The 20013-nt window shown below is 40.6% G+C and overlaps 3 protein-coding genes across 7 annotated transcripts; 1 reads left to right on the forward strand and 2 right to left on the reverse strand.

The window, feature by feature from the left end:
- Positions 1–897: 897 nt before the first annotated feature.
- On the reverse strand, positions 898–3136 carry LOC120573957 (fructosamine 3 kinase related protein). Its single transcript, XM_039823880.1, has 6 exons — positions 2824–3136; positions 2419–2570; positions 2165–2256; positions 1901–1983; positions 1627–1749; positions 898–1510 (listed from the first exon to the last, which is right to left on the reverse strand). Exons 1-6 carry the CDS (start codon positions 2962–2964, stop codon positions 1172–1174), a joined length of 930 nt encoding a protein of 309 aa, XP_039679814.1. The 5' UTR covers positions 2965–3136; the 3' UTR covers positions 898–1171.
- A 128-nt stretch (positions 3137–3264) lies between these two features.
- On the forward strand, positions 3265–5598 carry arl16 (ADP-ribosylation factor-like 16). 2 transcript variants are annotated; one of them, XM_039823882.1, is made up of 5 exons: positions 3265–3308; positions 4063–4116; positions 4199–4318; positions 4430–4545; positions 4715–5598. In XM_039823882.1, the coding sequence occupies exons 3-5, from the start codon at positions 4271–4273 to the stop codon at positions 4878–4880; spliced, it is 330 nt and encodes a 109-aa protein (XP_039679816.1). In that variant the 5' UTR covers positions 3265–3308; positions 4063–4116; positions 4199–4270; the 3' UTR covers positions 4881–5598. The 2 variants fall into 2 exon arrangements, with proteins under 2 accessions (XP_039679816.1, XP_039679815.1); XM_039823881.1 differs by lacking the exon at positions 3265–3308 and adding an exon at positions 3321–3512 and having other exon boundaries at positions 4061–4116.
- On the reverse strand, positions 5524–15681 carry epn3a (epsin 3a). Of its 4 annotated transcripts, none has more exons than XM_039823877.1 (11): positions 15420–15681; positions 12578–13338; positions 10818–10936; positions 10171–10248; positions 9676–9765; positions 8108–8191; positions 7744–7873; positions 7311–7469; positions 7119–7196; positions 6791–7027; positions 5524–6626 (listed from the first exon to the last, which is right to left on the reverse strand). In XM_039823877.1, the coding sequence occupies exons 2-11, from the start codon at positions 13173–13175 to the stop codon at positions 6337–6339; spliced, it is 1863 nt and encodes a 620-aa protein (XP_039679811.1). In that variant the 5' UTR covers positions 13176–13338; positions 15420–15681; the 3' UTR covers positions 5524–6336. The 4 variants fall into 4 exon arrangements, with proteins under 4 accessions (XP_039679811.1, XP_039679812.1, XP_039679810.1 ...); XM_039823878.1 differs by having other exon boundaries at positions 7311–7466; positions 12578–13341; XM_039823876.1 differs by having other exon boundaries at positions 12578–13341.
- Positions 15682–20013: the final 4332 nt, after the last annotated feature.

Raw genomic sequence — 20013 nt, forward strand, 5'->3', positions numbered from 1 at the left:
AAAAGCTGAGAGAAGCAGTTCTGAATATGTTCTAATAAACTGCAAATAGTAGAATATAAAACATAAACATAATTATACACATATAAGCAAAGTAGCAACACAAATTAAGACAAATAGGTTCGTATGTGTATGTTTATGTTACTAAGTTGCATGTGAGGGAAGGTATACAACAACCTGGGGGAAGAAGCTTTTGTTAATTCTGGGGCAGGGGGTCAAACAGTGAGAAAGAGGGGTGGAGAGTTCTTTATGATGATGAAAGTCTTACAGTCTGATTTATTACTCTTTTCATACCAGATACATAACAAATACAGCAGGTCAGGACAAACACTTTGGTTCATTCCAGGATTTATTGTTGGCTAAGCAGAGGATATTAAATATATAGGATTCATAAATGCAGCAACATTTTGTATGTGTATGTAGTGTTTTAGTCTGCGTGACATCAATAGTTAGGCTATGGTGTAGATAAAAGTATAAAGTAATGCATTCACTGGGAAAATCCGATGTCATTTGCACAGCAGTACAATTCAGTCGGATGCTGGTTAAATGCAGGCAATGAAAATGTGTAAGGTTTTGATGCATACCAAAGCATACTCAGCTTCAGACCAATTTGTTCTTCTAACTGACAAGCAAGCCTGATAAAGAATATCCATAACACATTGCTTGCTCTTCCACATGCAGAAAATGTTTAAAAACAAGTTTTAAGTTGGTCCAGACCTGAGGTTTTGGTTTGTGGTAAGCCTTTTTTTTTAAACAGTATTGCATGTTAAGGTTTATGTTTGTAGGCAACCTACACAGAAGTCAGTGTAGAAAATACTGAATTTAAATATATATATATATACATATATATATATATATATATATATATATATATATATATATATATATATATATATATATATATTCGTTCAAACACAGAATTTCAGATAGTAACTGAAAGATGTGGATTTTGGAAGCAGGTTGGTGTAGGTAGAGCAGACAGGGTAGAAATATTTTGTTATGTTGATTCTGTATTGTCTACACAATATAACATACATTACAATGTTATAGTATTATGTTTAGTCTCTTCAACAATTAGCCATATTATTTTGGTCAATTAACATCTGTCAATATATACATATATTTGGTTTTAGTTTAAGATTGTTAAGCTTTCTACAAGTAAATGTGAGTGCAATTATTTCAGTAGGTTCTTCATAATACTTATTGAAGAGCCCCTGTAGCCACCACCAAAGTGGTTCCAGTGATTCAGATAGTGGAAGAGTTGGTAAAGCTGGTTTCTCTTTGCAAAGCCTGGTGCTTGAGGAATCTTGTCATGGTAAGCAGAGTAAAAAGAGCTGTTGAAGCCACCAAACATCCCTGCAATACCCAGCTCATACTCTGAATGGCCATAGAAGGAGGCTGGGTCAAAGATGACTGGGCCCATCGTACACTGTGCTACGTTGCCTCCCCATAGGTCTCCATGGAGGAGAGCAGGAACAATCTCTACATCTTTGAAAAACTGAGGGATCTTCAGCTGTAAATAACAGACACAATATATAAGTTACACTGCAATATCATTGATACAATCATAAGGATCTGTGTAAAATAGGTTTTATTTCTGATGGGGTCAAAGGGGGGTGGGAGGTGCACCTGTAGCTGGGCCCATAATTCTATAGCTTCCCTGTCTCCATAAGATTTCTCCACCATGTTAAGCTGGTGCTGCAGCCTCTGCTGGGAGTAAAATGTCACCCAGTCATCCTGCCACTCATTTTCCTGGGGAGGTAAGGGAAAAACATTAATGCAGTAAAGACAACTGTAACATCTCAAAGACTTAGAGACTACATACATGTTGGCCTACATACAAATGTACTACCTCTTAAAGACTAAAACACAGTCCAGTCTTGCCTAGTATACAGATACAAACCTGTGGTAGATATCCACAGCATGTAGGTACACTGAAGCCAAATTTTTCAACAACAGCCACCTCCGACTGTCCAGCTCCTTTTCCTGTGTACAGTTATGTAGTATATCTTAAATAATCAGCAATAAACTCTAATTTAAAATTTGAGAGTTAACGGTTATTCAGTGTAGTAATGGCATAGAATGAGCAATGTTTTTGTGCATTTGTCCACATTTGCGTGTACAAGTAGCATACAAAAGGTACTAAAGTGAGGTTAAGGTTAATTACCCACTGTCTGGTGCTCTTTATTAAATGTTTCCAACTGTCTCTTGTTGTGAACATGCAGATCTGCCAGCTGCTCTCCTAGGTGCTTTGAGTACCTACACATTGGATTTGGAAATAATGCATTTTATTAAATAAAAAAATAAATAAAAAACTACATACTATATTTTACTTACTATAAACTGAACACTACTATATTTTCACGCTGCCCTCATTTCTACGGACACAGTTCGAAACAAATTGTATAAGAGAGCTCTTACTTGGTAAGACCTCTCATGTCCAGGTGTTCCATTACAAATACACATCCTCCTGTGTCAAGCTCAACCACCTTCACAGGCTTGGGGACTTTTACAGTTTCTGTCTTTAAAATGGCTTCCAAACTGGCCATCTCACCATCAAACATCAATTTGGCCTGAAACAAACAAAAAAAGAGGATTTTTGGCTGGTGACTAGTGCAGAAGCACAGACCTACACTAATTTGCATCACACGAAATAAATAATTAGATTGTTTTCCATTTCGTAATGTGTGCACAAAGTTCAGTGGCAATTGTACTATCTGGCTTTCAGATGGTGTAGCTAGCTAGCGGGTACATATGGTCAGCCAAACACCAACTAAATGCATGCCACTATAATTAATTAAAATCTAAAAGTTAATGATAACATACCTCGCTCTTGTGATTTATCTTCACAAACACTCTCCCAGTGTCGGTATCATAACTCTGGCCCTCGCTGATACATCCACCACCTGAGTGACCGGTTGACTTCAGCATGGCTGTTCCCAACTCTTTCTTTAACTTACCTTCCATGGTTATTTCCCACAGCTAATTTTAGTGGAATTATAGCATGGATGTATAGAATTACAGTAGTACTAATACTAACAACGCAGTGCCAGAAGTTTAGGGGGCGTTTTGACTATTTCCGTTGTGTGAACCAACAAGGAATCTACTCAGGGACGGTCATCTTGTTTTTCTTCCGTTGGTGGAATGGTAACCAATCAGGATCAAGACTGAAATGACGGATTTCTACTTCGTCCTATCACCAAAGTTCACAGCGACGTATCATGGTCACGTGAGCGTCTCCATGACGCCGCATGAAGCTACCAGAGAATGTCTAACAAGGGGAGAAACTTCCACTCTCTGGACAATTCCGGGTTGGTACAATGGGGCTAATAGGGAGTGAGATAGGGAGTGAACAGGCTCTCCATAGACAGGCTCTGAAGCTAATTTGGCTAGCTACATGCTACCACTCTCTTTGCTATGCTTCTGCTGGAAAACTGAAATGAGCAACAATGACGTTTGTCTGCTTCTAGGAGCAACTGGCGTCGGAAAAACGTTGTTGATGAAACGTCTACAAAATATCCTTTTAGCCCAGATGAATGTTTTGAACTACAACTCGGAAAAAAAAACGTTATTATACAGTACTGTTAAAATTGTTGTGTAGCTAGCTAGCTAGCTAGCTAATAGTTAGTTAGTTAGTTAGTTAGCTAGCTAGCTAATTTAGCCTGATAAGCTACTGTAGAAGCTAACGTTAGTAGTAGCCGTTAACTAGTTAAAAAATACATATGCAATAACTTATATAATATCTTAGCTAGTATTATATATGGCCACTGATATCGGTCGATACCTTCATGTAATTCTTCACCAGTTTGAGTACAATACAGTTGCAAAACAATATTTGTAGACATGCGTATGAGTTTAATAAGTGGCATGGTACCAAAGGAAATAGTATTTCACAATGTTTTAATTTACATACCCTTAGAAAAACACTTTAATAACTGACCAAACATATAATATAAACAGTTTAAATATTATATAAAACTAATTGTAATATTATATTAAACTATCTTTTGCCTTTGAAGCTGATGAACTGTCTCTATGTGGATATTTTTCCTGACACGTTTACAGCTTAGCTTGCAAGGATCAGGTGAACTGGGGGAACCGTCTCTTACTCTACCTACAGTAAGTCATGTTATAATGTGGTCCTAATAAGGTCAGTTTTGATGTTTTGATCCCTGTCTCCAATCTTTTCAAATTTCCACAGGTAGGAACCAACCTGACTGACCTGACACTAAATAAGAAGAAGAAGGTTACATTAAGAGAGCTTGGAGGCTGCATGGGCCCTATATGGCCTAGTTACTTCAAAGACTGCGCCTCTGTCATTGTATGTTTTTTTGTATACATGCTGCATGTATTTGCAACATTTGATGGAGATAAACAAACTGATTGTTGGAATTATTTGAGTAAATGTGTCGTTCTTTGTGTTTTCTCTTAGTTCATGGTGGACTCAGCCAACATTGCTCAGATATCCTCCTCCTGTATCCAGCTGCTGTCAGTACTCTCTGCTGAGCCTCTGCACAGTGCCTCTGTTCTTATTCTGTTCAACAAGAGGTGACACTCACATACACATACAGTCCCTACATCGACTTGCCATACCTGCAAGATGTCAGTGTCAGAAGGTTGAATACAATATGTAGGCTATCTAATATCATAATTTGGTCTCTTGGTGAAAGCCATTCATGCCATTGTGTATTTTGTTTTTCTTTCCACCCTTTTCCAGAGACATGCCTTGCACTATGAGTCTCATAGAGATAAAGTCGCTGTTCAGAATGGATGACATCATAGCATCTGCGACACAGCCAATCACATCACTGGAACTCAGTGCCCGCTCTGGACAGGGACTTCAGGAGGTGCTGAGCTGGCTGGAGTCCATCATAGTCAAGTGAACCATCATACATTTGTTCCTTATGAAGTGATGCTTCTCTCACAGGACTTTGAATGATGACTTCAAGCCTTTTGGCATGAGATGGCAGTATCCTCAGTGAGCAAAGAGTGTTTACACACATTTTTTAAGAGCATTTAATGATGTGTTTAGTGTTGGCCCCACTGAAAAATTAGATATATTAGCTATGCCATGGCAGGATGGAATGATTGTATTGTTGACCATTGTAACATTTGTTAAATCAACACTACTGTAGGGTCTTGCCTTCAGTTAACAATTGTTTATACTGGTCACTTTTACAAATTCATCTCTGTACAGATGAATATTGAACTGCTGGGATTCATGACTGACTGTAGTTTGATTCTCATGCTACTCTAAGTAAGCACTAGTTTTGTTATATAACAAAATTAGCTATTGCAATTCAGTTTGAATTACCGGTTAAGTGTGACAAAATAGATTTGTCAGAGTAGTTATTGTAAGTGATGCAGCATAGTGGTAATAAGTCTCTACCAGCAGGGGGCATAAAGTGCACAACAGATACTGTAACTGGTACTGGGGTGTGCCTGGGTTGTGATGATTTCATATAAATGTATTGATATCACAGGAAATGAGAAAATACAAAACAATAAAACCAACTGAGGATGAAGCAATGTTCCAATTATACCCTTATATTTGATGAAAGTAATTGGTTCACAAGCAATGAATAAAACTCATGATTCATACATTTTCTAATGTTGCCTTGCTTGTAGCAAATGCTAAAGCACTTCCAGTCCTCCCAAACTGTAATTTAATTCAGTTAACCCCAGCAATTGATTTTACTGTAGTAAAATCATGTACACACTGGTGTTGCTCATCAGTTTAGGTCTAACAAAAGCTCCACAACGTTAACCGTGATGATGCAGCAACATTTCAAGAATCAACATGTCTCTAACTCTTGTCTCTTATCAATAATCTATTTTTTATATTTGTATATGGTAGCAGCAGTAGCCAGCTAAGCCAATCACACAAACAGGTGAGTGAGCAGGAGACTTGTTGACTACTTGAAAAGCCGTAATCCATTTGCCTGGTAACTGTGGCTAAGTAAAGTGACAACAAAATTTTATCGAACTGTGCTTTTGTGTACGTTTTCTTTCCTGAATTAAATCCGCAATAGGTTATGGTCTTAAAGAAGGTTTACATGACACTATTTGTTACTAATACAAAGGTGTTATCTCTTTTAAACCCTGTTATTGCATTCATGACAAGATGATCAGGACAGATTGTTGCAGTGAAGAGCAGAACCAGCTTGCATCAATCTAAGGGTTACTGTATTATAACACAATATAAAAACAGCTAAGAATAGGGTTTTCATACATGTCCTTTGGGCTGAAGTTCAGTCTGCGGTTAGAGTTATATTTCAAGAGCATAACCTAAAGGCATTCCCCTTTTTTCTTAGATATTTTCTCCAGTTTAGTTCATCCTTACAAGAAAGGGTTCTGACTGTTCTGTGCAGCCTGTGATCCGTCAGTGCTGGCTGAAGAGAAGGGCAACAAGGGCTCAGGGAGGTTCCCTGGCAGGCCCAGACCAGGCTGGGTGGGGTGAGTATGTGACAAAGGGAGGCTGGCAGGCTGGTGGCTCATAGGCAGGGGCAAGGAAGCACTGTATGGAAGAGAAGTGCCCTGGAGAGCGGTGAAGCTGGAGCCCATTTGATTCAGAGTTAGTTTGGGCTGCTCAGTTTGGAATGGATTGTTGGGTGAAGGAGCACTGAGGCCTAAACAGAAAGGAAAAAAACTATTAGGTTTGTGTTAACAAGTTAGTGAACTTAGATTTATCAACACAGAACTGATAAATGTAAAGTTGCAGCTATCAAAGCACACACTTTCATGGTCAAAATGAGTGTTGCATATACAGTTCAGCCAATAATACAATAAATACCTGATAGGAAGGGGTTCATGGTCTTGGCTGGAGGATTTACTGGAATCAACCTTTCCAGGTCTACCAAAGAAGCTGCTGTGGGGCCCAGGAAGGCCTCAGGTGTCCGGCATGTACGAGGGCTGGGGGCAGCCAGGCTTTCTCCAAGACGTGACAGATCAAATGGCTCCGGACTGTCCTCCCTTCGCCCATTCACATTCACCTGACCTCCATCCATGGCCTCATCAAACAAATCCCCATCTAGCAGCAGAAAAAGAGAGAGTTCTGACATTGCAACTGTGTAGGATACACAGAACAACAATGAGAATAGTAAAATGAATGTAATGTATACCTGAGGGGCTTCCAGGTCGGAGAGAAGGTTCCCTCACGGCTCCCTTGAGTGCTGAGAATGGATCAACTCCTGAGGAAGCTATAAACATATCAAAATACAATTTAATTTTATTATTTGAATTATGTCATTTTCAAATATATTTGTGGCTTTTCCTATGTATCTTTGGCTGAGCTGTACGAGTGCATGTATCACCTGTGTTTGCAGGGTAGGGCCATTCTCGGCCTGGGGCATTGAGGTTACTCTTCGGGTCATCCCAGGGGTCGACTGGGGGCTCCCATGGTGGAGGGGGGCTGTTGGAAGTTGGGGGTGCCATCCAAGGAACATCTACTCTCGAGGTGTTGGTGCTGCCTTCTTTAGTAAAAAACAAAAAAGGGGGGGGATTAGAGAGAAGCTCCTGTTCTATCAAGTGAGCAGAACAAATTGTATTGTAAACATGAAGAATGAGGTTTATTTCAAACTCTACACTGTATGGTATATCCCTGTGGGAAGAACAGCCACCTAAAATGAATCAGGCTGCAAATGTTTCTAAACAATGTACATTTTATGACCATAATTCACTACATAATATTTACAACGATGCTTGAACACTCCTGCTTTGGTCATGGTCAGCTAACTCAAGGCTCACCCAGGGAGTCCCAGGGGTCTGTGCTCCCGGGACAAGCAGCTGCCTGGTGTGTGGCATTATTCCATCGGTTGTCACTTGGAGGCTGATCTAAGGGCAATGCAAAAACGTCTACCAGGTCCATGAAGGCGGTCTGACCACAAAAAACAAGAAAAAAATCTGTCATTTAATAGTTGAGATGTAAAACTTGATCAGACCCAATAATCCTGGCCATCATTATCATAAGGCATTATAATTTTGCTCATTGGTCTTTAAATACATGTTCTCTGGGTTAGGGTTTAAGCATTAGAAAAACAACAGTACACTACAATGTACGGTTACATTTCATCACCCCCATTGAGATATTCCATACCCCAATATTTCATACCCCGCCTTTAGGCTCCATCGCACGTATGCTGTCCTCCATAGCCTGCTTGAGCATTGACTCGTCTCCTTGGCGACTGATTTGCTCCTGTCAACAGATACAGACATATGTATGCCTTTGGGCAGGACAGCTTCCGGCAAAATTTCCATATTGTTTCATCATTCTATATTTATGACTCATTGACTGCTCACAAGCACAAAAGCCAGCTTGTATTTTTCCTAGGCAACGTATGACCCGGAGGTAAATGAGTACAATGGACACAAACCAGAAAATTCTGTGGTCAAAGAGAGGCGAGAGCAGAGCATCTCTGTGATTTCGAACAGAGCAGCTCTTTTGTGGCATATTGAGAGAGGAAAAATGGGAGGAAAAAGACAATGATAGTGAGACAGGAATTGAGAGTTGGAGTAAAAAGGTTGCCAGAGATAATACAACAGTATTCACAGAGTGATAGACTCATATAATATATCTAGTGCAGACTTTGAAGGAATTTAATAATGGAATTTATCACTATATTGACATGTATGATTCAAGTGAATAATTTCCAGTGAGAAACATGCTGTCTTCACTTAGAGACTATTTTTTACAGAGTAGTACAGAGGAAACCAATGAGCTTGTGGTGGACAACCAGAGGTACAGGCTGGAACACAAAGTTGTAGCCATGACAGTAGACAATGTTTCAAATATGGATGTTGCTACAAAGAAGCTGCACATTCTAAAACATGTATGCTTCACACACGTCTTCATCGTGGCAGCACAGAAGATCTTTACAATCACCACAGTTTCAAGGTGGGCACCCATGATTAGTGTCACCAAATTAGTATCCGACCAATTGTGAAATACGGTCAGTCTCGGGTAAGTCTCCCCTTCTGTTCCTGACTTATGGCGTTGAATAATGGCCAGAAAAGTATTTTTGCAGAACATTATGATCTCACAGTCAAGTTGACCTTTGATCTTTTGGATATAAAATGTTATCACTTCATCATTTTATCCTATTACACGTGCATAAAATTCTGTCCTAATTAGCATATGAGTTATGTAAGTTATAGCCAAACAGGTGTTTTGTGAGGTCACCTTGACTTTTGCCCACTAAATTCTAATCAGTTCATCCCTAGGTCTAAGTGGACGTGTGTGCCAAACTGGAAGCAGTTTCCCTAAGGTGTTTCTGAGATATCGAGTTCTAAAGAACGTGACGGACAGACAAATGGACAACCCAAAAATATGATGCTGTTGCCGGCACAAAGGCATAAAAATGAAAAAAAGCATACAAGAGGATTCACTACTACTATAAAAGATCAAAGGTAGCGCCACACTAAATCATTTAAAGGAGACATATGATGCTCATTTTCAGGTCAAACGTATTTTGGGTTTCTACTAGATTATGTTCACATGCTTTAATGTTGAAAAAACACATTATTTTTCTCATACTGAATATACCTAAATTCACCCCCTGTCTGAATATGCTCCGTTTTAGCTAGGGAAGCACCGATCCAACTTTTTCAGTCCCGATGCCTGGGCAATGGGTATCGGCCGATGCCGAGTACCGATCTCTTTGCGACCCCAATGAACCCTACCTGCTGGTGCTCCTCCTTGCTCAGGCGCAGGGCTAACTGGAGCTGGGTTTCCTCATCCATATCCAGTGCAGCAGGTGCAGTTTGGACAGGCTGTAAGAGGGGTTAACCGGGGAGGGAATGGTACAAAAGTGTAAATAATGCGTGGACAAACTCACAGTACATTGCATGCAATTCTACAGGTGTCCCAGGCAGAGTAAAAGGGTAAAAACTGTTGACATGAGTATCTCATACTAGTGAACTAAGAGGAGATATTTAATGGTAAGTGGAACAGAACGATGAAGCCTTGTTTGATTAGTTGCTGGAGAAAGTTACATGTTCAAGGGTGACGGAGGCCATTGGTCAAATGGCGGGAGAGTGAGTAGTACATGCAGCTGTTTCTTAGAAGGGCCCAGACTTGGGCGTGAGGTTGGTTTCAGTGTATAGAACAACAGCAGATGTGCTAATAGGGCAAAGGATGCAGAGGAAGAGTCAACCCTGTTCCCAGCATACTTGTACCTTCTGGGTCTCCTCCTTGCTGAGAGTCATAGCAATCTGGAGCTGGGTCTGTTCATCAATATCCAATGTAGGAGGTGGCTAGGATCAAGCAGGAAGGATTATGAGGAAGTCGAATCAAAGGGAAAGCTTTATTTTGCTTAAGGTGATTTGGAACAGAGGAGTATCACAGAAACTGCTATGCGCTATAATATATTCCAAGCAGAAGTCACAGAGGGCAACGGCTGCCCTTGCCATGCAGACTAGGACGGGCCACGGATGCTTAGGATTGGATCAATGCGCACATCCTGTCTGGCTTCTCACTCTTTCACTCGCAGCTGCCTCACTCTTCACAGTGCTCACACCGATTCGTCAAGAGCCATTATTGACCACATCAGAGACAGAGTTGATGATATCACTTTCTGTTAAAAGTTCTGGGAAATAGTGGCCTAGTAAAGACAGACAGTAGGAGTGCTTCCCAACCATGACGGATAGTGTCCAAGCATGGGTGTGTGGGAGACAATTAATGTTTTACTTCAACATTATAACATAAGATGTCAGCAGCAAGGCGGCTAAGAAGCCTCTTTCTGTCAGGCGCATGTGCTGTAGGGATGAGAGGTTTGTGTGTGCTCAGTGTGTGTGTGAGTGTGTGTTATCTCAGTTAGAGGTACCTTTTCACTTTCTTCTCGGCTCATAGCCAGGGCCAGCTGCAGCTGCAGTTCCTCTTCTCCACTGGTCGTGGGCCGAGCTTGCTCCATTTCTGGAGCAAGTCGAGGAGAGGAAGAGGAGGCTACAGAGACAGAGGAAGAGTAGAGGGGATTGAGTGTTGAGCGAGGAAAGGGAAGCAGAGGGTTGTAGACAGAAACATCAACAGATGGAAATAGACGGAAAACAAAGAAATAAACACTTTAAGCTGATTTTTAAGGTCAGAAAGTAGCTGGCACAGTTTTTGCATGTTAATTTTTTTCCACTGCCTGTTGTCAAGGGCCTTTGCTGGCATTGCCTGCCTAACTCTGCCTGTACCGAGAACAATGGTGCGCCTGTGTTGAGAGTTAGGGTGGTGGAGGGGCAGAGGAATGGATGGGTTGGATTGGGGCCCACCTTATTACCCTGAATCCTCTGGGTGGGTTCCAGGATTCAGGTCCAGGTTTTCGAGGAGGGGATGTTGGGGGGGGGGCTGGCAGCAGACCAGTCTGGCTGTGGGTCACGGGGCTAAAAGGGGTCAGCAGGCCACTCGTTGGCAAAGTCAGGTCTCAGAAACCAATCATTTCCACTGTGCTGCCCCTCAATAGTTAGAACGTTTGCAATTAGCTGCTCCCAATCTCTTGACCCCCACCCATGCCATTCATCTACATTTTGTCCAACACTCCAAATACACCCTGAATCTCCAAGAGATCCACCCAGGGCAGAGCGAAAAAAAATTGCAAAGAAATAAAAATTACTGCATTTACGCAGCACAGCACACAAGTTGGCACACACACATGTAGGGTCTTCCTGGAAGCATTCTTTTCTGGATAAAGACCACGTGATTTTAATTACTTGCTATGATCAAAGTAACGGGTGCCCTCATGAAGCCACGGCTCTGCTACTGACTTCTAACACCTTTTAATAAACACCATACACCACACAGACCACACAAATGCCAAAGTATATGATACACACACCAGTCATACCACATTAACAAATGCTACACACAGCTATTTGATGCTCCACAATGTCTTCAAGTTTGAGCAGTTTACTGTAGTTGGTAAGTCAGTGGCATCAAATGTCCTAAACCCAACACACTCACAAAGGAATCACTTAGGTCTTATATTATCCAGCCACCTAAACAACATCTCTGCAGTAGTGTAACAGATCGTACAGTATGAAAACATGGTTTCCAGTTGTGGTTTGTCATTAGATCGAGACAAGCACAAACAGGGCCTCCTCTCTTTTGTAAATCCAGTTTAGCTGACACGACTGCAAACAGGAGAATGAAAGGAATGCAGATGACCAACGATCAGTAGGGAGCAAAACTGAAACACCAGAGGACAAAAAGAATAAGCAATTAATTATTACTCATCAAGGCTTAAATGTTGGAATGCACTTTTGGTATCAAAATAGCATCTACCTCATTGAGAAATCACAGGTGAGAACTGATTGATGTACAGATCTCACAAACTGGGCAGAGAGTAGAAATACATAACTGATAACTTCTCCATAAATTGCCTTCTTTCCCATCATCAGTGGAAAATATTAAGTATGGAATAAGGAATGCAAAGATCCTGTTCTGTCTTCTACTTTCATCATCTATAAGATCACATTTGAATGTATCTGATGAAGTCGGGACCTGTCATGTGTTCATTCTGACTGATGATGGGTCCGAATGACAGGAAAATAATCAGGTGTCATGTAAATAATTGTGTGGATGTCAGATGTCCCCGCTACTCACAATGAAAGGAGGATGGTGAGCCTCTGCACCTGCCCATCTCCTCCCCGTAGACCCCTGGCGCAATGTGCTGGCTTGTGCGATGCCCTGGGTACGGAGGAGGCAGCGATCCAGAGCCTAAACCACTGGAGGCTCCCGCCATGCGCGTCTTGGTCTTCAGTGCCTGGCTCCTCTCCTTCTTCAACTTTTCCTCATCCTTCAGCAGAGCCACCAGATGCTTGGCCTTCTCCCGGACATTGACACCCTGGTCACGTCCATCTCGATCCATAAACTGGAAGTCTCTAAGTGTCTGGATGGTGTAAATGTTCTCCCGGCACTCCTGGGCCACACGCTCGGCGCCTGTTTTGATCAGGTAGTCCAGCAGGGTCAGTGCCTTATAAACATGGCGCCAGTTTTTACCGTGGTCATTGAGTCGCTTCCAGATCATACCCATAACCTCGGGGAAAGCCACTACATTCAAGGTCAGGTCTGCGATTTCAGACATGAGCGAGCTGGGAGGACCCCACGGATCGTTGGAGGTAGCTTCTCGGACCTTGATCTCGGCCTCCGTATAGTTGTTGACCATGTTTTTCATCTGCCGGCGAAGCGATGAGGTCTGCATGATGGCAGTAGTGTTTTTTTACAGGTGGCAAAAGATAGTCTAACAGCAGGCTAGCCCACTGTGTTGCCTCAGGCGAGGTAGCTCGTTAGAGATCAGTTCAGTGGAAAAATGCAATGAAGTCAAGCTCCTATTGGGAACTTCAGCGATGTCCACAAATGCGTTCCTGCTGGAAAGATAGGATATAAATTAACATTCTTATTCTTATATCAAATATTAATGGAGAGACCTTTTTACAGATAAAACACACACACACACACACCACCATCTTCAGTATTGTTACTCCTTTTGCGTACTGTTACTAACAACACTGGTGACTGCAGCTCAACTCTCACACATTTTCACTCAGGAATTGTGTTTGGAAGGAGAAGAAACTACTCAGCACTTCCCAGCGATGTGAAACACAACACCTAGGCTCAGTTTTCCTGAAACAACTTTAAGAGCTCTGTGTGAGTGCATACAGTGCATTGCTCATACGTAAGCAAACATAACTAGATTGACGGCTATTTCCTAAAATCAAATTTGCTGAATATTTTTTCCTTCCCTGGAAAGCAAATATTAGTTTCAGACTCAGGAACTTCAACCCAACCTGTCGGTGTAGAAATCTGTGTGTGTGTGTGGCGGGGGGGGGGGCTGTTTTTCTGACCTGATTACATCGCCACCACAGCAGCAGTTGGGCTTCAAAGCATTCAAATACTTACAAAACTGTAACTCCTACACAGTTACACATACAGTAGTCCATCAGTATCACTTATAGTTTGTTGCATTTTTTCTTTACTTTACATTAATAATCGACACAATTTGAATGCACAGTACAGTACCTATCCTTTTGCCTTGGACATTGGACTGCTTTTCCTTACACGGTTGGGGCAGTGAGTCAGTTAAACCAATAAGGTTCCAGTCTCAGATCTGTCTCATCTATTTATCTAAGAACTGACATGCATGAACACAAAGAACCCCCTTCACGTAAGAGTCAAGTCTTGTGTCATGACTAAGCATTTCCAAAATATTCAAAAGGGGGCTTTACGGGAAATATTGAATATGACAAAACTGATTTATAATGGGTGTTAAATACAGTTGCATGTTGATACTATAATAAAGAAAAATAAGATAAAAGCATTACAGTTGTAACTCTCAGAAAAAAACTCAGCAGGCTGTGGGCATACAATGAATAAAAGGTGACGGCACTATGTTGGCAGTCATCAGTCATACTATGAGAGAGCCTCTGGAAATAGATTGTGAAGTGGTAGTAAGAGACAAAATGTTTGTGGCTCAGCTGACCACAGGTTAAATCACAAGTGGTGACCATTGCGGGCCATCCAGTCCCATTATCTCCTGATCCATGGGTCACTTGGCTGGAGACTGTGAGGAGTCAGTTAAAATGTGTCCTACCTGTGACTTCCTGTAAATGAAACTCGGTAAAGTGGTGGTTTTAATGCAGATAATGGCAGAGAGAGGAGTGCTGTAACAGGAGAGATCAAAGAGTGGCAATTAAACCTTCCCCCTGTTGAGATTTCTAATCTGGATGCCTCCATTACTGTTGTAGGCTACTCACACTCATGATAAAGATACATTCATTTTGTGACGTATCTTTAAAATTACTATAACTTAACTCAGACTGATAGTAGTCACCACCACTAGCCTACACACATAAATAGCCCATTCCTTCTACACATTACGCACATCCTATCTTTCCTAAGAAAATGAAGATTTCTCACACATCTTTAGTATAATTTGTGACCTTGACATAGTAAATACTTTGAGAAGTAGCCTAAGTCCAGTTTGTCACCATGTCACAGACAATTGTCTGTTTTCGGCTTTAGGTTATTCAGTTTTACTGTTAAGCACATTTTCTTGTTAGAAAAAAAACAGCAAAGTGAGCCCATTATTTCACACTCTTTATCTACACTTAATAGGAAGCATATGTTCTTAGATCAGGCCTACATGCTCGCCCAGGTATGTTTTATTATGACCTACAGATGTGTGGTAAAAAAAAAAATTAAACCCCACTAAAACCGCTGGATGAAAACACAGCTCTTGATCAACTTATGTCCTTTTTGTCCCAAACTAGGACGACCGGAGCCATCATCCTACAGCACGTTGCGTCAAACGGGATGGTCGGGTATAGGTGAAGTATGCGACCGTGACTCAGCTATGCTTCCGAGTTTAAAAGTTGAAACCTCGACAGAATAATAAGAAAAAACAGTCAACCGCAGCGACCCCCGATCCCCTCTGCTACCCTCTTACCTTCATGACATAGCCTACTGCGCCAGTGGGGTCCCGACTTGGGGAAGCTTTGGGTGGAAGAAGAAACGCCTCCGCCTCTCGACGTAGGCTATCCCGTAGCTTTCGGATAGAGAAATGAACTAGAGTGAAAAAAATATTCCAAGTGCAGAGGAAAGCCGGTATGTGCACAAAATGAATCCAAAACTAAACCGCAGCGGTGCTGTTTTGTTATCAAACATAGTTGTGTGCATATCACAATCCAGGCTTGCAGACGGCACCGCCTCTCCCCAACACACACGCGCGCACACACGCACACACACACACACACACACACACACACACACACACACACACACACACACACACACACACACACACACACACAGTAAAAATGGATGGAGGGGAAGAGAAGTGGGAGGGAGGCCTGCTCGGTGTATGCAGAGTCAGACTTAACCCTTTCACTGGTTGATGGAATAGCATCTGAGCTCACTGGATCAGGTGATCAGAGCACACAGAAGAATCACACACAGGTTGCACCACACAGCACAAAACTAAACAATCACGGAATGTGCGGCGTAAGTGAAGACACACTGTTAGGACAAATCTGCTAACACCCTGTCTCATATCTGAAAGAACAACAGTGATCCTATATTACATTTCAGCAGATCTGTTCAAAAATAATGTAATATCTAAATATCAGAAACTACGCAGGCAGAGAGATATGGGATATTATAGTTTTGCACTACAGTACAGGGTAAAAACAAATGCAATAGGATGGGGTCTAGTGAGTACCACAGACCCTTAAAGAGCTTGCTGGTAACTCTTCCTAGCAGAGTGAGTGAACATCCCAAAGGGATTCTACAACACACCACATTTCCGTTTCAGCAGCTTCATCATTGCATCTCTGCTCTTTACTTATTTATCACAGCTAATGGGATGTTGTCAAAGTCACATCCTTATGCATTATACAAGGCCTAAATATTTTCTGTATAGGCCTACTTGGCTTGGATTCAGTTAAATACACAAACTAATCTCTGCCTACTAAGCTGTCTATATGAAAGTACAGAAGGTTCATATGGTGACGTTGAGTGAGTAATGAATACCTAACCGAGGGAGAAGCAGCAGAGAGCAGTAGACCTGGTGGCTGGTTGACTGAGCAGGATATACAGGAAATACCAGCTCCACCTTGAAACAACAAAGGCATGACTCTTGGAGACAGTAATCGTAAGTTTATCAAGCAGAGAAACTGCCTCTTAAACAGGACACTTCAGGTTCTAATAAAGGTTTCACAGTTAGTAGTGTGGTATTATACATTTTCTTGTTGCAGCTCCCTGTTTCATTTTCATGTGACTCTCATTGATCAGGTCTGTCAAGCCCAACTCCATACCTCCTCCAGCCCTCCTTCTCTCTGTGCACCCTATGTCTTTATTTCTACTGAAAACAGATGCCTGAATACTCTTTGTTTCCCAACAAAGGCCTGATGAGGTCAGTGCAGGGGGGACATGCAGGCAAGGCCTGGGAAAACAGAGGGGGAGGAGACAGGACTGATAAATAACTACTGCACGGCCGTGACGTCAACACAGGAGAGGAAATCTGACTTACTGTGGTTGTGCGCCAAAAAAACCACATGAATGTGTGTAATCACTGATCACTTTCTCTCCACTGGAGGATCCTGTTTCTAAAACTTCACTTTATGGATTCTGTCTCTCTTTGCTGCCCTCTAGTGGTTTTCCATATCAGTTGGTTCTACATAATTTGATTAAAAAAAATGTTCACTACTACAGTACAATTCCATAATATCAATAGTAAAATCAATTATCAATTATAACGGGTCCTTTTGACTTTGTCAAAATATGATATTGTGCTCATTTATTGTAAAGTTGTGTTTTATCCTATTCCTTCCATTTTTTTCTGTAGTCTAGGCCTATATTAAGTAATTAACACTCAGAAAACCTCAGGCAAGGTAATATTCCATCATTAGGAGTACTGTATTGCGGTAATCAATGATTATATTCGTTATCATTAGGGCCAATGGTTATTTTCTTTATTAATCAATCCATCGTTTAGTTAATACAATTTCAGAAAATAGTAGAAAACGGTCCATCATTATTTCCCAGAGCCCAATTTAGCACATTCAAATGTCTTTTTGTTTGACCAACAGTCAAAAACCAGAAGATGTTGAGTTTACTATTTGAAGCTAGCACACATTCATATTTGAGAATCTCATACAAAAACATGGTTTAAAAAGTGACTTAAATAATCTTTTCAATTATCAAAACATTTTGCCTATTCATTTTCTGTTAATCACCTAATCAATTAGCAAACTTTATCAATTCAGCTTTAGAGTACTGGTTGGTTTCTTGTGCCTTGAAAAATGATCATTTGTCTTACCACATTTGCGTAGTGCTTAAAAATCCCCACAACGAGACCAATAATTAGTTTTACATATTTAGTTCATTTTAATATTTAACAAAACCAACAACGCACTACAATAAAATGGTAAAGTGAGGTTTGAATCTGTCCCTGGTTTGATTCCAGGTCCAGATGACCTGGTCATGTATATATTGTATGTTGTTGGTTCCAGTGAACAATGTGTAAGATGATGCTACAGTATGTGACACTTTGATGGGTTGATGATGCAGTCCATTAATTTCTATAAATACAAAAGGGGTTTCTATATTTACTCATGTAACCAGTGTGTGAAGGAGTGTAGTGCATAATTGGCAGCCATTAATCCAGTATGACGTTGTACTGTGACTGAGGACAGTTTGGTAATTATAACGATACATAAGCCATTCACCAAGGGAAATTATAGTTGTAGCATTAACACTTGTGCGTGGTTGACGGCTTCACTTCCTCATTGTTTGGGGTCGTTCAGACCCTATACCACTAAATGTGTAAAAATAATCATCTTTTTTTTTATTAAAAATATGTAGGAACGCATATTTGACCAAGATTTAAAAATACAGAAATTACCATAAAGTTCCTACATGAAGTATAGAAATAATTCATGGTAAATTGATTAGTCTTTCAAGCACTCAACATACTTTACACTTCATGTTCACATTTACACAATGCATACACTGATGGTCATGTTTTATATCATATTATGTAGGCTATAAACAAATATTCCTTTTGTTTCCAAGAAGTCATTCACATACAAAGAAATGTACAGTATACAAGCATGAAGCAGCTATACGGGGAGTTCATGGAGCCCACTAATAAATAATGACTCACTGTCTTATGTTTTGTTGTAGATATTTTTCTATTTCAGAAGATATTTAGTTGTCAATACTGCAAATAACAGGATTGTGCCAGTCTGTTTGTCTTCCTCCAGTACACCATCATACATTTCAGGGCAAATCTCTATTACATTTTCCATCACGACATGGTTTTCTGTTTTCTCTGAACTGCACTTGTTGAAATGAGATTGCATTCTCCATGGCAATCAGTATTTTCTTTCTGTACGATTGCATATCCAACCTACTCTTAAGCTTTCCAGAAAGAAACTATGTGGGCTGTTCATTCAGAGTGCCCTTGGCTTGTGAAAAGGATGGTTTGATGGAGAAAAAGCTGCAGTCATTCAGTATGTTCTGGCTCCTGCAAACAATTGACAAAGTACCGTTCAAATGTTCAGTTCAGACAATTTATTAATCCCAGTGGGCAATTCATTTGCAGCTTCCCAGCCCATACAGTCAGTTCAACAAACAAACAATAGTCAAAATAAATAAAGAGGTTCAGTAATTTAAAACCAGGGCAGGTATGGCATGTGCTTTCACTGTGTTCCCTGACTAAACAATCACTCTGAAATACCATATTTATTTATGCAATGAATGCATTCATGTTCTTCACTATAAAGTAAATGTAGTGATGTATGCCCTTATGTCCCCAGCAATCTTTTAAATGTCTTTATATATGGAAAATGAAACCAGATTGCATGATTAGGCTTCATGAATCCTAGAGCAGAGAGTGAGCTGTTTGCAGTCTTGACACTGAGAGCGTCGTGATCACTGCAGCAAACTATGAGGGTTGCTACTGTGCACATAACAGATGCAGTTATGTCAGGCTGTGCAGACACGTATTTTCAAGTGGCTTCTGCTGGGAGAATGATGTGTAATGCTTATATAAACATAAAAAAATACTATTTTTTTTTCTTTTACATTAAATTAACAGGCCACCATTGAACTGAAAACAAACCAAATGATTATGACAGCATTGTAAAAGAACAGAATGAACACAATTAATTAATGCTCACTACTCCTGTGTTAATGACACCAGGGATTTGGGCAGTTATCTGGACACTGTCCATCAGTTTATTCAGCCATTTATCCATAATAATAAGAAAGGAAACACCTGAATGTGAGATGCTAAAAATAGTTGTCCTATATCAGTTAGGTTTGAAAAGATTAGAATGCTGTTAAAAAAAAAAAAAAAAAAAGTTAGCAAAAAAAAAGTTAATTGTCTCAAGCCAAAATGTTCAAAAGCATAATTTAAACTCTGATTTATATACTTTTTAAACACATTTGGAAAACTCTTCTCTCCAATTATTTACAGACTTATCTAGAGCTCATAACTTTAAAGAAAAACCACACTTGTTTAAATTAGAGATCTTGGG

The sequence above is a fragment of the Perca fluviatilis genome, chromosome 15 (assembly GCF_010015445.1).
Source record: "Perca fluviatilis chromosome 15, GENO_Pfluv_1.0, whole genome shotgun sequence".
Lineage (NCBI taxonomy): Eukaryota > Metazoa > Chordata > Actinopteri > Perciformes > Percidae > Perca > Perca fluviatilis.

Excerpts from the sequence above, each read along its gene's own strand:
- epn3a (XM_039823877.1), bottom strand. The coding sequence starts at position 13,175 with ATGCAGACCTCATCGCTTCGCCGGCAGATGAAAAACATGGTCAACAAC. Across the intron at positions 10,937-12,577 it reads CTCACCATCCTCCTTTCATT|CCTCCTCTTCCTCTCCTCGA; the intron begins GTGAGTAGCGGG and ends CTGTCTCTGTAG. Across the intron at positions 6,627-6,790 it reads CATGAACCCCTTCCTATCAG|GCCTCAGTGCTCCTTCACCC; the intron begins GTATTTATTGTA and ends CTTTCTGTTTAG.
- arl16 (XM_039823881.1), top strand. The coding sequence starts at position 3,395 with ATGCTACCACTCTCTTTGCTATGCTTCTGCTGGAAAACTGAAATGAGC. Across the intron at positions 3,513-4,060 it reads GTTGATGAAACGTCTACAAA|AGCTTAGCTTGCAAGGATCA; the intron begins ATATCCTTTTAG and ends TGACACGTTTAC. Across the intron at positions 4,546-4,714 it reads CTTATTCTGTTCAACAAGAG|AGACATGCCTTGCACTATGA; the intron begins GTGACACTCACA and ends ACCCTTTTCCAG.
- LOC120573957 (XM_039823880.1), bottom strand. The coding sequence starts at position 2,964 with ATGGAAGGTAAGTTAAAGAAAGAGTTGGGAACAGCCATGCTGAAGTCA. Across the intron at positions 2,257-2,418 it reads GACATGAGAGGTCTTACCAA|GTACTCAAAGCACCTAGGAG; the intron begins GTAAGAGCTCTC and ends TCCAATGTGTAG. Across the intron at positions 1,984-2,164 it reads TAAAGAGCACCAGACAGTGG|GAAAAGGAGCTGGACAGTCG; the intron begins GTAATTAACCTT and ends AACTGTACACAG.